Raw genomic sequence first — 22,239 nt, forward strand, 5'->3', positions numbered from 1 at the left:
TAGGCATATGCTGCCATTACTAAAGAAAATTCTGGACAACTTACCAGGTTAAACCCTGACTAATTGATTTGACACAGCAGAATTTACAGGCCTGCGTTAGCTCAGGGATCCAGACTCCACACGTAACATTTAACAACGTTTGATTCCAGAGATCACAAGGTCTGGCCCTACAAGGATAATAAAACTCTAACCGTATCAAATGACTTCATGGATATAAGACACCGCGAACGATCAATCCATCCGACTTCAGCAGTGTCGTACATACAGTAGGAATAAGACAGGAATAAAAGTCTCCGGCTCCCTGACTAAGAATAAAAGAGTTAAGTTCAACCCTCTGGGCTTTTTCTCTCAAGACAGCAGCAACGGCGTGGAGGAAAGGAGGGAGTCAGCTGACCCTGGTTTCAACCAGAAACTTGATCTTTACTGCAGCTCCCTGCAAAACAATCTTGCTATTGTGATCACTCTACATTTTCCTCCTCTCCTGGTATGTTAAGGAAATGTAAGACTATGTTTATTAGGTTCCCATCCTCTTCACTACGTGGTTTTACAAGCAACAGATACCTCGTCCAGGCAAAGACCAAACCGCAGACACGTACTTGGATCCAGTCTCTGAACAGGGTGGCATGATCCAAATCCAAATGACTAGAAAAGATATTTAACTGATGCTGAGCTTCATAATGTTTCCGTGGTGGGTTATCTTCCCTCTACAAAAACCCACTGTGGCAGTAGAATCACACCAGGAGGAGCTGAGTAACAACCACAACAAGGTACTGACTGACCACAGACTAGTTTTAATAACCTCGTTGACTTCACTTCATTAAGGGGGATTGTTGTGTTTCATCGGAGCAGCATTAACAGCTACAGGAGAAAGAGAGGCAAAGCGTTCTGATGAATAGGGACAGATTAGAAGATTGTAAAGCTACCGGTCATTTACCAAAGTTAACGAAATCTTCAGTCATTTTGGTAATTAACAGAATCTATGGCAATCTGTCGTAACTTTGGTCATTTATACTTGAATAACTTTTTTATTTTTTCATTCATATAGTTTTCATTTATTGTATTTGTGTCCATGAGTTTCTAGTAGATAAACCACATGGTTCATAAGAATATAGCCTAATTAATGGAAAAATCATCTTAACAACCATTTTAATTAACTCTGCAACTCTTCCAACTATTGTCTTTTTTCACAACTGCCACCAGTTTGACGACAAAAACATTGAAAACAAATACATATTGAAATAGTCAAATAAATACACCATTTTAAACCCCGATGGTATTCACTAAGTTGGAGGATAATGTTTAACAGCTTTGTCATTCAATTTTTTTATCATCTTATTTCATTATTTCAAATGTGAGACGGCCACACAGAAGGCCAGACATGATTACAGACACCTGTGATAATCGGAAGTACCAAAAGGGTTACTAGATTTCTCGTGATAGATGACATAAAATCCTTGAAAGATACCAAAATGATAGTTTACTGGTCAACTAATACACCCTCGTTTTTCAACCCTAGACAGATTAGAGGGACACAAAAGAGATTGGCCGTGTCAGTTGGCCCGGACTGACACATGAAATGGGACACTGCAGCTTCGGACATGACCTCCCTCCATTTTTCCAGGAAGATGGCCTCTTTTGCATGGATGGAACATGTGCCTGGCACAGCAAGAGCTTGGGCTATCACTCAGATCTAATGCACAGTCAGACTTTAGCTCTCAGTGCTAACTATTCCACACACATATTAGCCTTTCTGAAAGTACAAAATAAACAGATGCTGTACATGTTTTACTTCTTCATATGTACTGTGTTTACTTTGTTATTCTGGTAGTACTTTGTGGTGTGAGAACATAAGAACATAGGATCCCCAAGCCAATGTCACCCTACTGTAGTCTTGTGGTGTGAGAACATAAGAACATAGGATCCCCTAGCCAATGTCACCCTACTGTAGTCTTGTGGTGTGAGAACATAAGAACATAGGATCCCCTAGCCAATGTCACCCTACTGTAGTCTTGTGGTGTGAGAACATGAACATAGTCTTGTGGTGTGAGAACATAAGAACATAGGATCCCCTAGCCAATGTCACCCTACTGTAGTCTTGTGGTGTGAGAACATAAGAACATAGGATCCCCTAGCCAATGTCACCCTACTGTAGTCTTGTGGTGTGAGAACATAAGAACATAGGATCCCCTAGCCAATGTCACCCTACTGTAGTCTTGTGGTGTGAGAACATAAGAACATAGGATCCCCTAGCCAATGTCACCCTACTGTAGTCTTGTGGTGTGAGAACATAAGAACATAGGATCCCCTAGCCAATGTCACCCTACTGTAGTCTTGTGGTGTGAGAACATAAGAACATAGGATCCCCTAGCCAATGTCACCCTACTGTAGTCTTGTGGTGTGAGAACATAAGAACATAGGATCCCCTAGCCAATGTCACCCTACTGTAGTCTTGTGGTGTGAGAACATAAGAGAACATAAGAACATAGGATCCCCTAGGATCCCCTAGCCAATAGGATCCCTAGCCAATGTCACCCTACTGTAGTCTTGTGGTGTGAGAACATAAGAACATAGGATCCCCTAGCCAATGTCACCCTACTGTAGTCTTGTGGTGTGAGAACATAAGAACATAGGATCCCTGTCACCCTACTGTAGTCTTGTGGTGTGAGAACAATGTCACCAATGTCACTACTGTAGTCTTGTGGTGTGAGAACATAAGAACATAGGATCCCCTAGCCAATGTCACCCTACTGTAGTCTTGTGGTGTGAGAACATAAGAACATAGGATCCCCTAGCCAATGTCACCCTACTGTAGTCTTGTGGTGTGAGAACATAAGAACATAGGATCCCCTAGCCAATGTCACCCTACTGTAGTCTTGTGGTGTACTTGCATGCTCTCGCTTCTGTGTTGCTGTAAAAGTAAATATATCTAGACAATCATGCTAGTGACTAATCATGAAAAAAAAAACATGTTCATTAGCAGCATATACCACAACAAAATGTTTCTTCTCAATCATATTTGCCAGTGCATAGATAGGCTAGTTTCTGAAAACGGCATTACTTTTGAGACCTGTTCAAACAACCGTGAATAGTTGGTTGGGGATGACTAATTTGCAAACAGATGTAGCCTGTTTGTCTAAATGTATGGCTCATTCTGGAGGAAAAATCTATCATATTTGTAAGTCTACTATTCTGAAGACAGTGAGGTGATATGTGGCAATCAGTAGTTACATATTTGTTAGTGCGCAGTTCAAGTGACAAGGGGGGGCTACCTGACACTTGATAAAAAGCTGTCCCGTCGGCCTTTGTCTACCGTAGGTCCCGACGCCGTGATTCCATCTGCAGACGGGGAGATATCGTTTATTACTCACAACCACAGGCAATTAATTATCCATGCCCCCTAATTAATAGCGAACTTCAAGTATATGAAAAGTGTAGGCTGTTTTAAAACAAATAACCTACAAATTGTAATAGATTTTCCCGAGAAATGTGTAACAATTCAGCAATGGAATGCGGTCTCTCACTCTGGAAAAAAACTGCTGCCCTGAACATCTGCTTACAGAGGGCAGCGTTTAAAAGACATCCCACCAGGATACGATGGTTGTAGCCCCTTTGAAATTGACTTATGTTTCGAAATGTAGCCTATTTGTAGAATGACAGACCTAACGGCACGTAGCAATAATAGGCTACACTATGTCAGTTAGTTTCATCGGGTAGGTCGGTTAGCCTACTGCTGCAATACTGTATAACACAGAACAATTATCTGGTATGCACATGAAAGAAAATGTGTTACCTTGTAAGAATGTCACAACAACGCAACAGGTTCTAAATCCACATTATAAATATTCCTCCAAAAAGCCAATGTCGTCTGTTACTAGTCCTGTGAAGCCTATTTGTGAAATGACTGTCGAGTAACATACAGGGAAAGAGACCGGTGGCCAAGGATGAGATTCGTCAGTAGGCTACAAGTGAGGGAGAAATAATTAGTTATCGCAAGCAACTTGGTATGTCCAGCCCCTGAAGAAGACGAAAATAGAAATCTAAGCGGGTAGCACCAAAAATAGCGTCACTCGACTTCTCTCTACCATTGTTTCCGTATATGAGCTTTCTATTGGTACACTATGTAGCCAATCCGAACCACTACTTATCAGTGTCTGAAACTTTGTTCACAGTTTGTTGTCAGATGGTTTCTACAGCTCCACCTGCTGACATAGCAACAGCTGTTTATTGGAACAGAATAACTGTTACGACAGTCCTTTACTTGCACTTTCTGGACAAAACTACTATAAACATGTTACAACTTGTGTAATAACGCATATCCACTCTTCCAAAATGTTTCTCAAAGTAGCATTTTCATGTATGGTTAAAGCTACATTTGTACATGTATGACCACAATCAAGTAAACTGCACAGTATGATAAAGTGTTTACAAGTGCTCACATAGTTCTTGGCTCATGAGGAGGCAGTATAGCAGGGAAATATGAAACTCAGAGAAAAGACAAAAGTGAAAACGTCATGTTTGTCAGCTTTATCTGAACAACTTTAATTTCACAGATGAATTCTACAAAATGTCTTAATGAGTGCATAGCCTTCTAGGAAACGGTGCTCCTTGACCAATACCTTTCTCCTCCTGTTATGAGTCACATCATAGATTAATGTTTCTTGGAAGAGGAAGGAATAGTTACCAAGGGCTTCCTGTGTATTTCTCAGACAAGGTAACCCATACACGTCCCTTTATCTGTCACATGATGCACAGGTCTCCCACTGCCTCTTCCTGTGACCCAGATGCTTTGTATAACAGTAATGATAAAAACAGTGACGGTTAGATTAAAACATTCGAGTGACAGTTGCCTGCATTGTTTATAGAGAAGCGTAGAATACAATGTGAGGGTTTGAGAAGGAGGTTGAGCATCACCTGCATGGGTTGTGTGTTTTGAGGACAGGAAATGACAAAGTGCTCAATGAGATGAAAGAGTTTAGTTAATCTTTCAAAGGCTGTTTTCCCAGCTTGAGCACTGCTTTTATTTCCACTCAGCATCTGTGATCCAGTTTTCAAGACCAACAGTAAAACAAACCGTTCGTGCACACCAAAAACGAAACCTAGCCCATACTCACCTTTAAATGCATAAGCTCAGGGGGAGCCCAGCACCCTTACCAGAAATCCTCCCAAAGTGTGGGTGTTTATGTATGCGTGTGTTTGTGTGGTTTGTCTTGTCAATTATAGAATTCCCCAATCTGAATCACATCCGGTATGAGCTGAAAATAACGAGAACACAGCCTGTGTGACAGTAAAACGGCACAGCAGTCTAGCAGCCCACAGCAAGGTACACACACACCAGTGTAGGCTCCTCAGAGGAGGAAGGGGAGAACCATCCTCCTCAGTGAATTTCATAAAGATAAAAATAGTGAAACATTCAAGTTAGGGTTAGATTAAACTATAATACATATAATCACATCACCAAATAATTCATTCAAAACGCACTGTTTTGCAATGAAGGTCTACAGTAGCCTCAACAGCACTCTGTGGGGTAGCTCCATGTTGTAGCCGGAGGACAGCTAGCTTCAGTCATCCTCTGGGTACATTGACTTCAATACAAAACCTAGGAGGCTAATGGTTCTCACCCCCTTCTATAGACGTACAATGTAATTATGACAACATCCGGAGGATGTCCTCCAAACTATCAGAGCTGTTGCAGCATGAACTGACACATTGTCCAAACAATCAGAGAATGAATCTAGTACTGAAAGCATAAGTTACAGCTAGCTTAGCACTGCAGTGCATAAAATGTGGTGAGTAGTTGACTGCTAAACTGCATGATTGTAGCGGGTTTACTAATGTGTTAGTTCTAGTAGCTATGTTGACTAGGACGTTAGCTAATATGGTGGTAACAATGTAGGCTGTGTGTAGCAGTTATGGTATGAAGGTTTGGCTTGGAATTTTTTTTCCCCCTGGTCACTGTTGTGTTGTGCAAGCGAAGGGAAAAGGTGAGAGGAGGAGAGCGCATAGATGCGAGAAGGAGTTATACAATGAGCAAAGTGATCATGCTGTTTATGTGGCTGCTATGAAAGTTAACTGTGTTTGCGGGTGATCAGGGATGTATTCAATCTGCCATTCCTGTTAAAAAATAAACAATTCTTAAACAGAAGCAAATGTGGATAAACCTACCTGAATTTGTCCAATAGCAACTCGTTTGCAATTGTTGGACCAATGATTACACCTGTAGATCAGCTAGATGCAGGCAAGAGTGTGCAAGGCGTTATTGAATGTCAGTCTGTCACCTTAATTACTAAGAGTGTTCATGACCTGTGCAACTACATTGTAAACCATAATTCGTTGCCTAGGTTGTAGCAACCTCATGGTGGGTATAGGGAAAAATCAAGTATCATGTAGTAGCCTAAACCAGGGCTCTCTAGTACTGCTGCCGTTCTGTAGGTTTTTGCTCCAACCCCAATCTAGCACACCTGATTCTAATAATCAGCTGGTTGATTAGCTGAATCATCTTAGTTACAACTGGGGTTGGAGTGAAAACCTACAGGAAGGTAGCTCTCCAGGGACAGGGTTGGAAAACCCTGGCCTAAACCTATTGATGTTACATTGAGCTGTGTGAATCCAAATGCTGTAATAGAAATAAGGCCACGCTCCGAAATAAAGAAAATCGTCCACCCTCATCTTAAACGGCACCGACCGCCACTGCACACACATATGATCAAACACAGGCACAAGCTTAGGTTCACAGGAGGCAAGGCGCTGGCCAACGTGAACCTCGCTGTATGTAACACCCAAATGGAAAAGACAGCGGTCAATCTGTTTCTCCAGACTGATGCTAAACTATTTTATTTTCCCCAGATGAAGCAGTGCCTAATTTTTGATAACAATCTTTGAAAGCCAATGCAACACACTCTTAGGACTTCCAATAATTTAATTTAATCAAATTGATCCAAAATGTCCAAACAGAAGCTAGACTCAGAGAGGACACTGTGAAAACATGTTGAAATGTATTTTTTTGTAAGATTCTTAGCATTTTTCAGATGTCAGTTAATTTGAGAGGAAGAGGCCTCTATGTTAGTTCTATGTGTACAGGATGTGGTCAGCTGTGTTCTACATGTGCGTAGTTAACTCCCACCTGCACAATTACACAACCTGACAAGGATTCACTCTCTCACACAGTTTTAAATGTCAAATCACTACACAAAATAAGTCAAAGCTTCCAAAAAGATGCAAGATGAGTACTCTCAAATGCATTTCCCAAACCAAGTTCCACGGCAAGATCGTGGGCTTCCTCTAAGTTACATTAGAATAGGCAAGATGTACTTTTGTTTATATTCCAAGTCATTTAACTAGATACAGATATTATTTTAGGCCTTTCAGGATCAGACCTGGCAACCTCTGCCCCAGATCACAAGGTGGTCCAGAGAGGATGGAGGCAGACAGGGATGGAGGGAGGAGGAAGCCAGGATGAAGGCAGCCATTGTCTGGGTACCAGGCGGGGCTCAGCTGGGCCCCTGGGACACCAAGCTCCATGCTGTGGCACCATGCGGCACACGGGTTAGAGTAAACACTGAGCCCAGCCTCTAGCCTAAACCTTCAGTACTGGTTATTGTCTCTGAGCAGGCAGGCAGACACACACGCGCACACTCTAAATAATGTCCCTCAATGAAATACAAGGTCAAATTTAGATTCAGCTAAGATCGTCTTTGTCAGCCCTACTTCTCAGAATGGCAGCAACAGCGCAGTCAACTGTTAGGCTATGTCTTTTTGCTGAAATGTAGTTCCTGATAATGACATGTCTGATGTGTTAATTTAAATCATCAATCATGTGAGTCGAAAGGGATAGAAACCATGCTAAAACTGAACAAAAACAACTACACAGAAATCAATGGCACTGGGATCTAAAATATACAAGGTTCTATCTGCAAAAAGATGATCCTGAGATAACTGGCTTCAAAGTTCCGAACCCGCATTGGTTTGAATGGTGTCAGCAATTTGAATTGAGGTATTTAGAGAAATATATAGGTAGAGAACATTGAACAGAACAAGGCTACGTCAATAATTACATTGACAAAAATGCAGATAGAACCTTAACCTCCCGACATACACTACCGGTCCAAAGTTTTAGAACACCTACTCATTCAAGGGTTTTTCTTTATTTTTTACTATTTTCTACATTGTAGAATAATAGTGAAGACATCAAAACTATGACACAACACATATGGAATCATCATCAAAAAAGTGTTAAATCAAAGTATATTTTATATTTGAGATTCTTCAAATAGCCACCCTTTGCCTTGATGAAAGCTTTGCATCATCTGTGGATCTGTTGGGGCAGTATGCAAATTGGAGTGGGTCTAGGGTTTCTGGGATAATTGTGTTGATGTGAGCCATGACCAGCCTTTCAAAGCACTTCATGGCTACAGATGCGAGTGCTACGGGTCGGTAGTCATTTAGGCAGGTTACCTTAGCGTTCTTGGGCACAGGAACTATGGTGGTCTGCTTAAAACATGTTGGTATTACACTCGGACAGGGAGAGGTTGAAAATGTTAGTGAAGACACTTGCCAGTTGGTCAGCGCATGCTCACAGTATACGTCCTGGTAATCTGTCTGGCCCTGCGGCCTTGAGAATGTTGACCTGTTTAAAGGTCTTACTCACATTGGCTGCGGAGACCGTGATCACACAATCTCCCGGAACAGCTGGTGCTCTCATGCATATTTCAGTGCCATTTGCCTCGAAGCGAGCATAGAAGTAGTTTAGCTCGTCTGGTAGGCTCGTGTCACTGGGCAGCTCTCGGCTGTGCTTCCCTTTGTAATCTGTAATGGTTTGCAAGCCATGCTACATCCGACGAGCATCTGAATTGCACTGCACCGGTTCTATCTTAGTCCAGTATTGAAGCTTTTCCTGTTTGATGGTTTGTCAGAGGACATAGCGGGATTTCTTATAAACTTCTGGGTTAAAGTCCTGCTCCTTGAAAGCGGCAGCTCTAGCCTTTAGCTCAGTGTGGATGTTGCCTGTAATCCATGGCTTCTGGTTGGGGTATGTACAGTCGCTGTGGGGACGTCGTCATTGATGCACTTATTGATGAAGTCAATGACTGATGTGGTGTACTCCTCAAAGCCATCGGAGGAATCCCGGAACATATTCCAGTCTGTGCTAGCAAAACAGTCTTGTAGCTTAGCATTTGCTTCATCTGACCACTTTTTTATTGATCCAGTTCATTTTAGCTTGTAAAGCAGGAATCAGGAGGATACAATTCTGGTCAGATTTGCCAAATGGAGGGCGAGTGAGAGCTTTGTATGCGTCTCTGTGTGTGGAGTAAAGGTGGTCTAGAGTTTTTTTTCCCCCTCTGGTTGCACATTTACATGCTGATAGAAATTTGGTAAAACGGATTTAAGTTTCTTTACATTAAAGTCTCCGGCTACTAGGAGCGTTGCCTCTGGGTGAGCGTTTTCTTATGGCAGAATACAACTCATTCAATGTTGTCTTAGTGCCAGCCTCTGACTGTGGTGGTATATAAACAGCTACGACAAATACAGATAAACTTTCTAAGTAGATAGTGTGGTCTACAGCTTATCAGGAGATACTCTACCTCGAGCAATAGCTCGAGACTTCCTTAGATATCGTGCATCAGCTGTTATTTACAAAAATACATAGACCGCCACCCCTTCTCTCACCAGACATCGCTGTTCAATCCTGCCGGTACAGCGTATAATAGTGTTGTCATTCAGCCACGACTCCGTGAAGCATGAGATATTGCCATTTCGAATGTCCCATTGGTAGTTTAATCTTGCCCGTAAGTCATCTATTTTATTCTCCAAAGATTGCATGTTAGCTAGCAGAATGGAAGGAAGTGGGGGTTTATTCGATCGCCTAGGAATTCTCGGAAGGCAGCCTGCCCTTTGGCCCCTTTTCTCCGCCTCCTCTCGTTCCCGAGAAAGCAGTATATCGTTCACGTCGGGCACGTTAAAGGAAAAAGGATTCTGCCAGTCCATGGTTAGTAATCGCAGTCCTGATGTCCAGATGTTATTTTCGGTCATAAGAGACGGTAACGGCAACATTATGTACAAAATACGTTTAAAAAAAAAATCTGTTACAAAAAATGCAAATAAACAAACAAAAAAAACAATCGGTTGGGGACACGTAAAACCTCTGCCTTCTTCTCCAGCGTCATTATCACTTGAGAGCCAGTTTCATCATAGCGCTCGATGGTTTTTAAGACTGCACTTGAAGAAACCTTTTTTCCAAATTGACTGACCTTCATGTCTTAAAGTAATGATGGACTATTTCTCTTTGCTTATTTGAGCTGTTATTGCCATAATATGGACTTGGTCTTTTACCAAATAGGGCTATCTGCTGTATACCCCACTACCTTGTCACAACACAACTGTGTGGCTCAAACGCATTAAGAAGGAAATACATTCCACAAATTCACTTTTAACAAGGGACACCTGTTAATCGAAATGCTTCCAGGTGACTACCTCATGAAGCTGGTTGAGAGAAAGCCAAGAGTGTGAAAAGCTGTCAAGGCAAAGGGTGGCTACTTTGAAGAATCTCAAATCTCAAATATATTTCGATTTGTTTAACACTTTTTTTGGTTACTACATGATTCCATGTGTTATTTCATAGTTTTGATCTCTTCACTATTACTCTACAATGTAGAAAATAGTAAAAATAAAGAAAAACCCTTCAATGAGTAGGTGTTCTCAAACTTTTGACCGGTAGTGTGCCTTCATACACATACAGTATACAGAAGTGTATGTCAGCGTTCAGTCAGTCAGGCACACAACACAAGCACAGTATGTCTTTGTCATTGTGACCTTTAGTGAAACCTCTTGGCCCTTGAATGCCAGCCAGCCTGCAAACCCGGTCATATGAAACAACTATATCCGATTACATCTCTCTCTGCCTGCCCTGGCCTCAATGCATCTACTCTACACTCTTGTCTCCAACACACAGAAACACACGCACACACTCATTTACAAACAGGGACTTTCAGTTGTTCTGATGTCTAGTACAATGTCTGATCAAGATGACCAGGGAAGGGGTAGCATAGCTATAAAGCCATCCATTTAGGGAGTTTAATCCGATTCGATGTGGCATTCAGCTACCGGGAGACCAGAGGTTGTCAACAGAGGTGGTTGTTGTTTAGTGTAAAATGTCAGCCCGACAGCCTGAGCTTACCACAACTCATGTAACACCCTGCCTCTCAACTGATCTTTACACACACAATTTAACATTCTGTTGTATAAATGATGCCTTATAGGCCTACTCCATCACCACTGAACAAATTATCAAGATAAGAGATATCCACACTAATTCAGCATCTAAGTGTATATGGTTTAAGAAATAATACAGATGTTGTTTTCTCACTATCTAAATATAGGCATGGTTGTGAATGGATTTCTTCCTGAATAGAGCTTTTTAGAATTTAAATTTGTGAATTTTCATCTATATTTCTATATTTGTGTGAAATATGTTTTCCTGCCGTGAATCACTTCTGTTCTGTGCTTAAAAGAGAATCACTTCTGTTCTGTGCTTAAAAGAGAATCACTTCTGTTCTGTGCTTAAAAGAGAATCACTTCTGTTCTGTGCTTAAAAGCAGCAAGTTGGTAATTACAAGCATTTTAATTCAATATAGAAACAGATGTAACTACATTAGAGTTCTGTGGACCAGCTGTTAAGAGACTTTCCACTGAATCAAACTTCATGAGGCTGTTTAGATCAAGGCACTGTTGGGCTTTATGTTAGCTACATGTGTGGACAGTATGCATTTGTCTGCTTGTGAAAATTCAGCACTGTGCATTTACTTGAATGTATATAAATGAGATCATTTTAAATCTGTGGAGTATGACTCATAGTTCACCAATATGAAACACAATACACAATGGTGTGAATAGTATCAGTAGTGTAGTGACTTTATGCAGAAAACCTCCTGGTAAATATCCTTGAACAGAAACACTAGCCCGTGGGAGAGTGAAACAGAGAAATATACACTTACAAAACATTAAGGACACCTTCCTAATATTGAGTTGCACCTGGTCAGTCATGTCAAGGAAAGAGCAGATATCCTTAATGTTTTGTACACTCAGTGTATGTCAATTGATAGGCTTCTACTTTGTTACTGCAGTGTGAGAGAAAATAACTAAAAGCTGGAAAGGGAGAGGAGGGAGTAGTGTGTCTGCTGTGAGGTCCCAGTGGCCAGCATGGTCCTTCTCTTTAAGAAGCCAGCAGGAATGTGATGAATATTGGATAAGGAGTTATTGAAGCAGCCATACAGTTACAACACTAAGAGTATTTTGAGAGCGAGAGAGAAGGGACTTTTTTGCAGGACAGTTTTTTTGAGGATGAGATCAGTGGAAGTTTAGAGAAGGGTGGAGTCGCATGTTTGTGTGTACTGTGTGTGTGTGTTTGAAAGAGGCTGACAGAAATTGGATAACAGGGTGTGCTAGCTTTGTAAAAGCAGGGAGCAGCAGTGAGGGAGGGTGTGGTCTGGGTTTACAGTACAGGATTGTGAGTCATTCCACATCTACACCAAGCCAATATTCCAATGCTGCTGCAAGACTAAAGCACATTCTGTACAACAGTAAGGCCTGAAAAAGAATCTCAACTCTCTGACAAGCACTTAGCACCTTGGTGGAAATCCCATGTTACAAGTTTTAAATGAGAAAAGTGCTCAGTCGGTTAAAAATAGGCCATTTTTGGGGGTCTTCTTTGGTTTTATGATAAAACAAATATAATGATCTCCTCTTAACCCTGTGTGTGGTTCTGCACAATATGATAAAACTACTGTGCACACTGTTTGTAGTAAAACGATGCACTCTGTTCTCTGTTATATGGCTACATGAAGAAACAGTCGAACCGGAACCAGTTTGGTATAATCCTGTCACTGAGGCAAAGTTCCATCAGGTTTATTTACAGTAGTATCCCTTCATCTTACAGTACAGAAACCAAAACCTCGCTGTACACATACATTACTAACTGTAGTGGACACCAATTAGGAGCATGATGGTGAGCATACTGTATGTCAGTTGGCCCTCGCTTATCCGTCACACGTACATCTACTTCATACACAGATACTTCATACACAGATACTTCATACACAGATACTTCTTACACAGATACTTCATACACACAAATTCACAGGGACACGCATAACACATTTTCCATGTTTTTTAGTGTCCATTCATTCACTAACGTGGTGGGCGGGTGTGTGAGAGCGAGCATCTGAAACATACGGCTGTGTCAGAGGCCCAACTGGAACGTCTCGGTTACAGCAGCTCATCCTCGACATTATCAGCAGCTCTGTTCACACTCAGTACCCCACCAGGCTCATAGAGTCACTTTCCAAAACCAAAGTAAACCGCCCACGCGGCGGTCTCTCTAGAATAGTTATCAACCTCAACTGTTGTCATGAAGAAAAATAAAGTCAAGCAAAGTAAATCTCCTACTCAAATGGAACTTGACACTGATTTCATGCATTTTTTTGTAGACAATATGTAGACAATATCAATATGGTACGAGAGAACAAAATAGCCCAGGGGGAATCCCAGAGAGGCACCACAATATTTGTAACGACATTCAGAATGAGATTTCATATCGCAACAATAACAAGACAAAGGAGGTGGGTGTTGGAAACGGAAATCCAAAAACAGCCTGTCACTCTCTCTCTTGTTGTCTTTCCTTTGTCTCTCTTTGCATCGGTTACTTGTCTGATGCCAAGGAAACGGTTGCCTATCTAGTCCTTGTATGTGATAACTGTATGTACCTAGAATGATATAAAATGCCACACGAGTACTAAGTTAAAATACTTTCTGATTGTAACGATCAACACTGTTTGTTATGAGGCCTGAAGTTCAGCATCTGTAGTTACACTCTATTACCAGAGGGGGGCAGGCAGTCAGGTAGGAAATCACTCCACTGTTTTATCTGTCTCCTCTGGACAATTTGCTGCCCTGTGGCTTCATCTTCTCCATGACCCCTCTAACTCCACCTCATTACTCTCAACCCCTTCATCTGAATCACCTCTTCACTTAAAGACTTCTTGTGGACTCCACAGGGATAAGAACATCTCTGGAATACCAAACACAACAAAACAACAGGTCGGCTATAATTTCCCAACTTCCATCTTGATTCACTAGGCACAAATCAGGCCTACCATTGTCTATCGTCCAACATCAAATACACCAAACAAGTTTGCCATAGATACACAACCCTTGGATGGCAACGTGCAAACTTTCCGTGTCGCTCCATGTGTTTTGAGACGTGAGTGACATTTTACACCAGACCAATACCCACCCTGCCCCCTGCCTTCACTCTCAGCTTTGACTCCAAGCTCCAACACAGCCCTCCCATGCCTGGGAATAGAGGGGAGAGAGAACCATATCCTGACAGGATATCCTGCTCTGAACTCCTGCTCCTGGGCTCCATGTGACCCCTTAACCCTTCCTGACCTACAGCTATAGACACAGCTCAGACCCAGCACACACAGCCACTGTGCACCCTCCATACCACTATGCTACCTCCAGTCTGAAAGAGGTGTTACTCGGTAGGGCATTAAATCACAGCCACTCTGATCAAAATAATTGTGTGTTGCGAGCTGTTCACATGCTGAGAGTGGAAGGAGGTTCCCAGTGGACGCAGCACAGGGTTGCCCAGAGACTGGAGTGGAAATCAACACTTCCTGCCAGGACAGGAAGGGCTACTGCTGTTGCCCCTTATCACTGACTACACAGGCTGCATTGCCAGCAGGGAGGAAGAGATGAGTGACAGACAGCGACAGTCAGATTGAGGGAGAAGACAAAGGCTACATGGATAGAAAGTTAGATAAATTGATAGGATCAGAGTGGAATGTAAGGGATGTGGATAGGGAATGATAGGCTACTCTAAAGTGAGGTGCCACATTATCAGCCTGATTAAGGTATCGGTTATGGTCGGTGACAAAAATACACAAATCTAACAACTAAGATTAGATAGAAAGCATTCTTTGAGATTGTCTGTTTGTACAGTATATGAATGTAAAACAAAACATTGTGGAGAGTGATCGATTTTGAGTTTGTAGTGACAAGGTGGTTAAATACTGTATGTATCGCCATAACAAACCCCTGGTGTTATTATGATAACATCCAGGACACCGTCAGCGGCTACGCATCGACTTCCCCCAGCCTACGCATAGTCAAGTTAACTCTGCTACCCCTCCAACAGTTGTGTATGCAAAGGGAAACAGAGTGTTTGGGAGCAGGGTGAGGAAGGTCTCAGCACTCAGCACTTGGGATTGTCCCAGATGAACACAAGCCACTCCCTCCCTTTCAAAAAAGCCCATGGCAGGGGCCAGAGCAGCCTCCTCTCCGGTTCCTAAGTACATGTAAACGAAGGGGATTAAGTGACATCAACAGAATAACCAAAAACAAATTCCCTCTGCCTTTAGCAGGTCCTCTCTTTGACAATTTTTCTGCCCTCTTAAAGTTAACACTCCACAAATGCGGGCTGACTCACTAGTGTGGGTGGGTCTGTTTCCAATTTTCTCACCCCTCTGCCCAAAAAAGAAAAGGTGATTCCAAAAACAACAAAACACGCAACAACAAAAAGCCACACTTAAATGTTCCACTCTATTAAAGACACAGGCCAAATTAAAGCAGCTCCATCTTGTGGCTCCGCAAACGCTTCTCATTGTTTTCCTTCCTTTCTTTGAGGGAGCGTGGGAGCACACTGAGAGCAGAGGAGAAACCTGTGAACCACAGGAGGAAGCCGGTAACATGAGCAGGAGGATGCATAATGAGCCGGGGGAGAAGAGAAGAGAGGGAAAGAAGCCAGGGAAAGGGCGAGACTGATAGAGTGAGAGAGCACTTTTACTGGGTACTAAGTTAATATCTAAAGCACGGACTTAAAAAAAACTAAAGTTTACATAGAACAAAGTTACTACGCCAGTGACTTGTTATATTAACAGCCAGTTCTCACACACAAAATAAGGCATTTCTACACAGAGACTTTCTCCTTCCACAATCGTGGGGGAAAAAAAAGGTGCTATCTAGAACCTTAAAGGGTTCTTCGGCTGTCCCCATAGGAGAAGAACCTTTGAAGAACCTTTTTTTGGTTGCAGGTAGAACCCTTTTGTGTTCCATATAGAACCCTTTCCACAGAGGATTCTACATGGAATCCAAAAGGGGGACAGCCGAAGAACCCTTTTGCAATCCTTTTCTCCCAGTGCATACTATCACAGTTAGAGTAGAGCTGAAGCAGGCTCTTACCAGTTCGTAGGGTGAACATCCAGTTAGGTTAGCGTCAGGGTGTCTCTACGCCATATCCAGTCCACAGCATGCAGGTCAGCTCCCTCTATCCAGGCTAGCAGGGAGAAAGTGAGGGGCGGGAACAAAAGACACAGAGGGAGAGAGTGAGGAAGTGGGAGAAAGAGATGAACCACTCTGAGCTGACTGGTGGACTCTCCACACACAGTCACACGTATGCCCAGCCTGTACGCAGTTGCCCCCCTTATTGCTGACTCTGGGGCAGCTTATGTCAGAGTTGCCTCAGAAGCTGAAGCGGAGAGTAGAGGAAGAGAAAGAGAGGATTAAAGTGTGGGTAGCGATGTGTGTAGCGGTGTGTGTGTGTGTGTGTGTGTGTGTGTAGCGATGTGTGTAGTGTGTGTGTGGTGTGTGTGTGTGTGTGTGTGTGTGTGTGTGTGTGTGTGTGTGTGTGTGTGTGTGTGTGTGTGTTGTGTGTGTGTGTGTGTGTGTGTGTGAGAGAGCAGAGCTGCGGCGAGGGGGGTTAAGGTAGGAGGGACCTGCACTGCTCAGAGAGGGCCAGAGGCAGTCTACTAAAGACAATGGCAGGAAACACTATATCAGGAGGCAACACACAGATGCAAAAATCATTTAAAAGGGCAAAAAGAATGACATCCACATGGAAAACAAACTATGCCTCAACTGCAAACAATGATATACAAAACAACTATGGTAAAGATAAGAGATGTTTAGCCCTGCTGTTTGTCCTACTGTATACCAACATCACTGTTTCACTGCTAGGAATGCACACACACATCATATCTTGTGATAACAGTAGCTCCCCCAGTACTCCCTGTTTAGCCTTTGCTGCTGGGCCACAACAGGCAGTAGTCTGTCCCCAGTCTGACTGCACACACAAGGGGATGGATTTCACCCTAATTCAATTTCTTCTCCAGGGGGAAAGGTGAACCAGGGGGACATGGATTAACATGTCTCTTGTGGCGCTGCCCGTCTCGCACTGTGGAGAGCTGATAGTAGATGGGATGATTAGCTAATTGTTAGTAAACTGTTGACTGGGTCAGATTGACTAATTAGTCTGCAGTCTTGTGGATCAAACTAGAGAGCAGAGTTCCATTAACAAAACCAGTCCAAGCCCTTCACATTCATTACTGTAATACGACATGATAAATTGGCTGCAGGTTATGAAGACTGTTCAAGCCAGATGAATTTCATTCTGGAAAAATAAAACAATGCTGTGCGTCACTGTCGGCAGAGCAGCGTGGCAAACACAGTGAACGTGTTTATCATTAACAAGACTAAATACAGGGCTGAGGTCCTACTAGAGTGGGTACGTAACATGCACACTCACAAACACCTACAGATGTGGATGTGTGATGTTTGCAGTGATTGATCTGTGTCCTCTCCCCTCTGTTTAGTTTACCAACCTCTCTGCTCAGCCTTACATCTAACGCCGCTCTCCAACTGACAGGAGAGAGGAGGCACTAAGTCTAGACTCCCTGTAGCCCTGCTTACAATGTACACCGCTTTGAAAGAGATGTGGAATGAATGTACATGTTCTTCTTACGCAATGTTTACTTCCAAAAATTGGAACCATGCAACCGTGTGGTTGATGGAGAATGCACAGTATTTGAAAAATAACTTAATCTTTGAATCTGAGTGTAGGGGATGTAATGTGAAAATATTATTTTCTGAATCTAGATTTCATGATACTGTAGATCTGTCGGTTAGAGAACATGGTGTGGAATATATATCATTCTAGTCTAGGTGGATGTTGACCCGATGCTAAAGGCCACAGTTAAATGAGTGTAGAAGTAGAAAGCCACTAAGGATAGGTACTGATCTGTCAGACTGGGGGGGGGGGTCTGTGGAGCGGAACCCATACACTCTTAGAAAAAAAAGGTGCTATCCAGAACCTAAAAGGGTTCATCGGTTGTTCCCATAGAACCCTTTGAAGAACCCTTTTGAGTACCATGTAGAACCGTTTACACAGAGGGTTCGATATGGAACCCAAAATAGTTCTACCTGGAACCAAAAAGGGTTCCCCTATGGGGACAACCAAAGAACCCTTTTGGAAGCCTTAGAGTATGAATGGAATGTTTCACTGACGGACTGTTGCTGTATATGTTACTATGTCTATTAGCTTTATTTTCATCACACAAATTAGTGAACCATGGATTTCTAAAACTAAACTGTATGACAGTGGCTAGGGGGATGTCTTATTTTACATTTCCCTCACTGTATCCTGAAACGAGCGCCGTTACAATCCCCTTGTAAAATGCAACATTAAAAAAATCGACATGTGACGACTCCCCTTTGGGAAAGAGGAATTCCTTCTCTGGGCTGGAACCAAGTCAACCTCCCTTTCTCCTGCTTCATTTAGGCTTTCATCTGGTTTAATATTGGCCTGTACACAACCCTTACAACCAGTCAAATAAATCTACCCCTATGATAACAATGCTCAGATTGTTTTTGGATCACTGTGCATTCAGCTGCAGACTCCTATTTCATTTCTAGTATAATTTGTCGCTTCCTCTTACGCATACTGACAAAGAATCTTCAACATTTAAATAACAATATGGTGGAAAGAAAAACATGGGGAACTGAGGACATAGAATGACAGAGGAAACAGTCCTGTGGGATTAATACACACACAGCGAGAGTAAGAGGGAGAGATTCTGTGAGAGGTGGGCAGAGAGTCCCAGCGGGGTCCTGGTGTCTGTGTGGTCTGGTCCGGCTGTGTATGTGGTGCTGTTGGGAAACAGGCCTGACTCACTACAGCACACAGAACCACAGTAACGCTATGTAGCCTTCAGCTTCACATGCAACCAGAACAGAGCAAGAATGCATGCTCTTCTCTCGTCCTCCATGTCCAATCCCTCCCTCCCTATTGCCCAGGCTGCAGATGCTTGCCTGGGCCTGGGTTAAAATCTCTGAGGCCCATCTTTAAGGCCATATCTGATGATTGCAGCAGACAGAGCTCTCAGCTCAAGGACATAGTGGTGGGTTTAACAACATGTTTTGGATGCTTCTGCACCATGTATTAGACACCAATATCAGTCACACAAGAGGATGTTTAACATCTCCAGAAGACTGTTTCCTTTGACTGTTTCCTTTCCTCTGGTACATCATGTCCCCTCTGTCGTCCTCAACTGGATCACATGGTCAAACCATGGTTGAGCACAGGTCCAATCGGCTTGGTCTGGTCCTGAGAGTTGAGAAAGTTGAGTTGAGAGGCCATGGTGGATAATACTAATTAATGCTGGTCGTGGTTGTGATGGAAGAGCAGACATAACCCTTTGACCCCCTGACCTTAGTAATGATTCTGAGATTCCTGTTGGATTCCATAGAGACAGAGACCCTGGGCTGCTGCTGCTCACTCAGAGAGCCTACTCTTTCTGTTCCACCAAGTGGAACATATCTACCTGCTGTTGGAAAAAACAACAACAACAGTTGGATAAAAACATGTATTCTATCGCTTTGTTTCACGGAGGAGGAGGAATTAGTTGGGAAATAGTTTCAATCCCGCTTTAATTTTGACACGGCCAGAACTCAAACAAAAACATTATTAAGAACAGGAAAAAAAAGTGAACAGAACATAAAGGTGTGTTGAGAAGGCGATTTTAAAGCGCTGGTGCTCTTTTCTTCTCCTGTACAGCCAACAGGCATTTGGGGCGGAACAGCCAGGCGACTGTAGAGGGCCCCCACTCCATCTGCTTTTGTAGGTCACCATTAGATCAGCATGTTTATGGAAAAGACTTAGAAACACTTTTCATCTTGACCTACTTTTAGATTTATGTATGTGGCAATACTCTGGTTTCTCAACATTATTCACTGTATCAATTATGGAGTAAGGTTACCTTGGTTTCCAGTAATGAGAGAGAAATTGCATCAATGGATGTTCAAAATAGAAGTTAGGGTGCACATTATGTGAAGGGGTTGGGACTCTTCGGGATCGGTGACCCCCCCCTAACCCGGATGATGGTGGGCCAATTGTGCACCGCCCTATGGGACTCCCAATCATGGCCGGTTATGATACAGCCCGGGATCAAACCAGGGTCTGTAGTGACGCCTCTAGCACTGAGATGCAGTGTCTTGGACCGCAGCGCCAACAATATTTGATCTGAGCATTCTGTTCTAACAGTCAAGTACTCAAGCTAACTAGCTAACGTGAGAGAACTGCACACTGACCGTTTTACTCACCCTAGCAGGATGTTTTTATGTTATCCAGAGTGTCGATGACTGCAACTGTGCTGCTGGCAACAATTTACGCTTTTTTGCCAACGTTTACTGACACTGGCCATATTCAACGGGTGCTGAGCATTTGTACATTTGTCAGGTATTCTGCACTCTGACACACTCAGATGAGAGTGCTCTGGTATCGGAGTAGATCGCCAGAGTGAATTCACGAGCTCCCAGAAGACATTTCTAGCAAAAACTGTATTTAGATTTTTTAAATTAATTTAACGTACAATGGCTCTCCTGTGAAGTAGTGACCCGCGACATATGCATAGTTTCCTGAAACGAGTCACAAATGTGAGACATTCCATTTAGTATGATATCTTTCGGTATGTCTTCATTTGCGTATGTGCATCACCCATTTCGTATATGTTACGAATTTGCTAAATGTACTGCCAGTTGTGGCCCAAGACTGTATGTGACAAATTCTAGCTAGGTGGCTAATGTTAGCTAGGCTAGGGGTTAGGGTTAGGGGCTGAGGTTAAGTTTAGAGGTTAAAGGGTTAGGGGAAGGGTTAGTTAACATGCCAAGTAGTTCCAAAGTAGCTAATAAGTACAAAGTAGTTTAAGTTGCTAATGAGCTACAATCCTAAAGTTGTCTGTGGTGAGATGGTTTCTTAAGTCAAAAACAAAACTCTCTCTCTTATGCAACCATACCAAACGTAAAATATCATGCTAATTTGAGTGTCACGGATTCACTTTTACTATGTTACGTCTTGTCTATGAGACCAGGCTGGGGAGCAGTGCACCACAAAAGGTCACTACTGGGCACAGAAATCACTTCAATGTCTAGTTTTGATTTCCATTTGCTTCAGTTATCAACTAATGTGAATTCAACGTGAAATCAACAAAACATTTCACCATGTCATTGGATTTAGGTTATAAGTTGGGTGAAAAAAAATGTAATGAAAAAAATATACAATGGCCTTACGTTGAATACTTTTTCCAATGTTGATTCAACGCCATCACATGGATTTTTGGGGTTGAAATGATGTGGAAACAACACTGATTCCACCAGTTTTTGCCCAGTGGGTCATGTTTTTCTCTTCCCTACAGAGTAGTGCTAAACTAGAGCGTGGTTTCTCTCGCCACACATAATACTCTCTCCAGCACGCACGCACACACCTATACCAAAGATATGAACACACACACCCTGTGCATACTCAATGTCCTACTGTCCTCCTAATATTGACGTATCTGACAGACTATTAATTGACCTTTATCGTTATTACGTCTGTGCACATTAGCTTCATTAATTAATCCCAGTAGACATTGGTGTAGTACTTCTGGTCAGAAGGAAAATCATTTTCCCCTGTTACTGAAATTCCCATGGAGAGAGCGAGTCTGGGAGAAACAGAGGAAGGAAAATGGCAGCAAGGAACCAGAGGCTGGATCTTCCAGGGGCCAGCAGAGCCAGTTGTCTCAGGGCATGTAGAGGCTGATTGGATAGTGTTCTCCCCACCGTCCGGTCGGTCCAGCCGTAAATGTAGAGGAGGAACATGGAGGGGTTTTAGAAAGACATCAGAAAAGGCTATGGTTTGGTAGAGACAAATGTGCTTTAGACACACTAAGGTATTTGTGTGAGAGACTGGGTGAGGGATTGTACGTGTGTGTGCGTGGGTTGGGTTGTGTGGATGGGGGATTGCTGTTCCAGTCAGCTGTGGCCTGTCTGTCAGAGACACAGCTATTTCAGATCCTCAGCCAAGTAAACATTTATCTTGCAAAATAATTATAACATCGTGCAAACATGGTGCTTGAAGAGATTTGGCAGATTAAC

At 42.7% G+C, this 22,239-nt stretch overlaps 1 protein-coding gene across 7 annotated transcripts in view; it reads right to left on the minus strand.

Annotated features, from left to right (window-relative positions):
• hdac7a (histone deacetylase 7a) overlaps window positions 1-16,537 on the minus strand; it is a 74,452-nt gene extending 57,915 nt beyond the window's left edge. For 2 of the 7 annotated variants that reach the window (XM_042299487.1, XM_042299485.1), the window contains exon 1: window positions 16,234-16,537. In XM_042299487.1, coding sequence (XP_042155421.1) covers window positions 16,234-16,252 — 19 coding nt within the window. In that variant the 5' untranslated portion in view covers window positions 16,253-16,537. Of the gene's footprint in view, window positions 1-3,269; window positions 3,337-3,790; window positions 4,063-16,233 lie in introns of those variants that run through there. The other 5 variants (XM_042299488.1, XM_042299486.1, XM_042299490.1 and 2 more) reach the window with 4 other exon arrangements.
• Between the last annotated feature and the right edge of the window lie 5,702 nt (window positions 16,538-22,239).

The sequence above is a fragment of the Oncorhynchus tshawytscha genome, linkage group LG16 (genome assembly GCF_018296145.1).
Source record: "Oncorhynchus tshawytscha isolate Ot180627B linkage group LG16, Otsh_v2.0, whole genome shotgun sequence".
NCBI lineage: Eukaryota > Metazoa > Chordata > Actinopteri > Salmoniformes > Salmonidae > Oncorhynchus > Oncorhynchus tshawytscha.